The following is a 3,351-nucleotide window of genomic DNA, read 5'->3' as shown; positions in this document are numbered from 1 at the left end:
CCCGCTCGCCGCGCGGCCTGCCCTCCCCGCGACCGCAGCCTCACCTGACGTGAACAGCACGATGGCTTTGAGGCAACTGTACTCGGCTGAGTCGACGTGCAGCGCCTTGAGCTTCTCCACCTGCTCCTGGAAGATGCGGATGTGGTCCATGAAGGCCACGACGCGGTCGGCAGACATGGGCGACGCGTGCAGACCGGCGGCGGCCAGCAGCGGCGCCACGTGCAGCGGCATGGAGCACTGCGCCGCGTTGAGCACGAATAGCTCGCTCCAGGTGAGGCGCAGCAGGGACACCTGGTCGGTGATCTGCAGATCCGGGAAGAAGGGAATATTGCGGGCCCACTCGACGGCGCTGAAGAGCAGGCGCGCGGCCAGCTCGCAGATGTTCTCGATGCCCATGATGTTGTTGGGCTGCATGCACTGGCTGCCGTAGCGCGACGTGGGATAGGGCTCGGCGCGCAGCAGCAGCGAGATGTAGCCTGACAGGTAGCAGTGGCCGTTGAGGGGGTCCCCGTTGGTGAGCGCGTACTGGCCTGGGTTGGGCTGGGTTGGAGGCATTCTTCCTCGCTGAACCGCTGACAAAAAGAAAGAGAGAAAAGAGGCAATGTGCATCCAGGGGGCTTGCGAACATCGCCGCGTCGCAGCGCACCCGACACAAAGCGGAGGCTCTTCCCGCAGCCACACGCTCCCCGCGCACCTTCTCTCGCGCTCTCGCTCTCACTCACAGCCCACACCGCAAGGAGACCCGGGGGAAGGCCCTCCAACTCCGCGGCCCGATTTGCCCAGCCATCGCCTGTACCCTTGGCCACCCCAGCCCTGCAGGAACCAGGCCTGAATTCAAGGCCCTCCAGCTGGGCAGAGCCAGCCGAGCTCCTGACGCCAAGAAAGTGCCAACCCCTCCACCATGCAGGAGGCACACACAGAAAAAGGAAACCTCACTCACCCCTCCAGACCGAAACAAATCAGGGTTTAAAAAACATACATAGGCGAAACCGGAGAGAGGTGGTGGTTCTAAGCAAATGCCTAGCGGCCTCCTTATTTGCAAACAAGCCTCGTTTTGCTCATAAAATGTTTCCGTATTCTCTAAAAATGCTATAGTGTTATCCTTAAAATAGATACACGTTACATACCCTCCTAACCACTTCAAACTTTTGAGGTTATAGAGCAAGTATCCTGCACCCCTCCCCTCTTCCCTCCTCCTCGTCGCCCCACACAAAGTTCTCACTGTTAAAAGCAACAGAAAATCGAACATTTTCAAGAAAAAAAAGTTGAACTTACAGTAGCCAAACATTATTGAAAAAAGTGGGAAATATAATTAGTTTCTGTCCTGCGCCGTGCCACTGCAACCTGCAGCCAGCTTTTGCCAGTGAATGCACGAGCTCGCAACTGCAAAAACACTGGATTCATTAACCGTCTGAATGCAAAACGTAAGCATGCTTTGAGTTCTTAAAGCTGACCAAAGTTTTTTTTTTTTTTTTTTTTTTTTAATGTGTATGTTTTACTTCAACACTGCCAGCGTTTTAAATTGCCATGTAAACAAAGGCAACTTTAGGAAAAGTTACGGCTACTGAACTCTCCCCCCCAACAAATTAATATAGATATGTCCATGTACACATAGCTGTCTTAGTTCAGTTTGTGCACTATTTTCTTAAGTTTGCTTGGATTCTAATTTTAATGCAAGTCCCAGTGCAATTTAAGCTCTTGAAACATAATGGCTAGAATACTTTTTTCTAATTATAGTTTTGAACTTGGCAGTTATTTTTCAGTTAAATGAGAGCACAATTCAAAGTTTTTTTTTTTTTTTTGTTTTTTTCAGATGCTTACAAAATCTCCCTGGAGCTAGAAATGAAGTCGTCATATTTGCCTCCTCCTTGAAATCTGAAGGAATTTAATTTCTTTTCTTGTGGTATCCAAAATATAATTTTAAAGTCAATTACAAGAAAGAGTAATCTGCATTCTATAAAATTGACTGGCTCGCTAATTTGACTATAAGACATCTTTAACGATTGTTAGAACATAAACTTTAACTGTAAACAGCTAAATATATTTCTAAGAAAGTACTGCATCTCTTGCCACATGAACATGAAACATATCTAAATCCAACATCAAAAGTTGTGTTTTAAAAAAAAAACAAAACAAACAACAAACCGGTACAACACAGGGATTAAATGATGTGGAAGCGCATGCCAGCTGCAGTCTATGTTTTATAGCCAAATCAGAAGGATCGGTAAATGCGTAGTAAATTGTAATTTGTATGCAGTATTTAAGCAGAGGGTGGAGTTTGATGAAGAAATAAAAGGAGTATCATGCTTTAAAAAAAAATGACACAACTATGAAAGCACGGTTCAGTCACAAACTTTCCTTTCAAAGTACAGGGGTGAAAACAAGGCCACAGCTCCAGAGGAGGCGGCCCCAGCTCCGTGGAGAGGAGAGGGAACCAGTGAACGGGCTAGAAGCCCCCCTTCCCCCCTAATTAGACCTACAAGTGCAATAAATCTCACTCCTCTTTTTCCAAGCTAAGCTTCCAAAAGGATGATGGCAGCAATGAATCTACGATTCAGGGTTCTCCAGTCCCAGCCCTCTCCCATTTTAAATAAAGAGTACGAAGAGGTGGAGGAGAAAGTGGAATGAAAAAACACAGAAACAGAGTTTTCTGGGGAAATAAGCACCCCCTCCCCAAGTTCATGCCAGCACAGCCCCAAGCATCCTCACGCACACACAGGAAAGAGACACACACCGAGCACATCCAAGACAGAGGGAAGAAGGGGATTTTAAGCCATAGCTCACGATCCCAGGGACACAATCCCGAGCAGGCAGCGGGCGGGGTTGGGGAGCCGGGAAGAGGAGCGCAGGCCGGGAGGGGGAGGCTGCGGCAGCGAGCTGGGGAGGGGAGGGGGAGGTGGGAGACGCAGGGGGAGGAAGGTAGCGGGGACTGGGGAAGGTGGGATGGACCGGGACCGCTGAAGCCCCAGCCCCACACAGCAGCCACCCCCGCGCGAGAGACAGAGGACCGGGGAGCCGGGCGAAGCGCGGGGAGAGAAGCAGAGAAGAAATATTCACCTTCCCGCCTCATGCCCACTTTGAGGCACTTCTTGAGGCGGCAGTATTGGCACTGGTTGCGGTGGTGCTGGTCGATGGGACAGTTCCTGTTGGCACGGCATGTGTAAGTTAAGTTCCTGCGGACGCTCCTCTTGAAGAAACTTTTGCAACCCTCGCAGGTGAATTGGCCGTAGTGCTTGCCGCTCGACTTGTCCCCGCACACCACGCACTCGATGTGCTGCTGGCTCTGGCCCGAGCCGGGCGGGCCCTGGCCCTTGTCCCCCGCCGTGCCGGGGGTGGCGGGCGCTCCCGGCT

General features: G+C 51.0%; 1 protein-coding gene across 2 annotated transcripts in view; it reads right to left on the bottom strand.

Moving 5' to 3' along the window:
* NR2F1 (nuclear receptor subfamily 2 group F member 1) overlaps positions 1-3,345 on the bottom strand; it is a 9,322-nt gene extending 5,977 nt beyond the window's left edge. The window contains exons 1-2 of one of the 2 annotated variants that reach the window (XM_004375025.2): positions 3,058-3,345; positions 45-572 (exon numbers count right to left, since the gene is read on the bottom strand). In XM_004375025.2, coding sequence (XP_004375082.1) covers positions 45-572; positions 3,058-3,070 — 541 coding nt within the window. In that variant the 5' untranslated portion in view covers positions 3,071-3,345. Of the gene's footprint in view, positions 1-44; positions 573-1,275; positions 1,289-3,057 lie in introns of those variants that run through there. The other variant, XM_004375026.1, reaches the window with a different exon arrangement.
* Positions 3,346-3,351: the final 6 nt, after the last annotated feature.

The sequence above is a fragment of the Trichechus manatus genome, unplaced genomic scaffold, assembly GCF_000243295.1.
Source record: "Trichechus manatus latirostris isolate Lorelei unplaced genomic scaffold, TriManLat1.0 scaffold00032, whole genome shotgun sequence".
NCBI lineage: Eukaryota > Metazoa > Chordata > Mammalia > Sirenia > Trichechidae > Trichechus > Trichechus manatus.
This window is presented reverse-complemented; position numbering and strand designations above follow the sequence as displayed.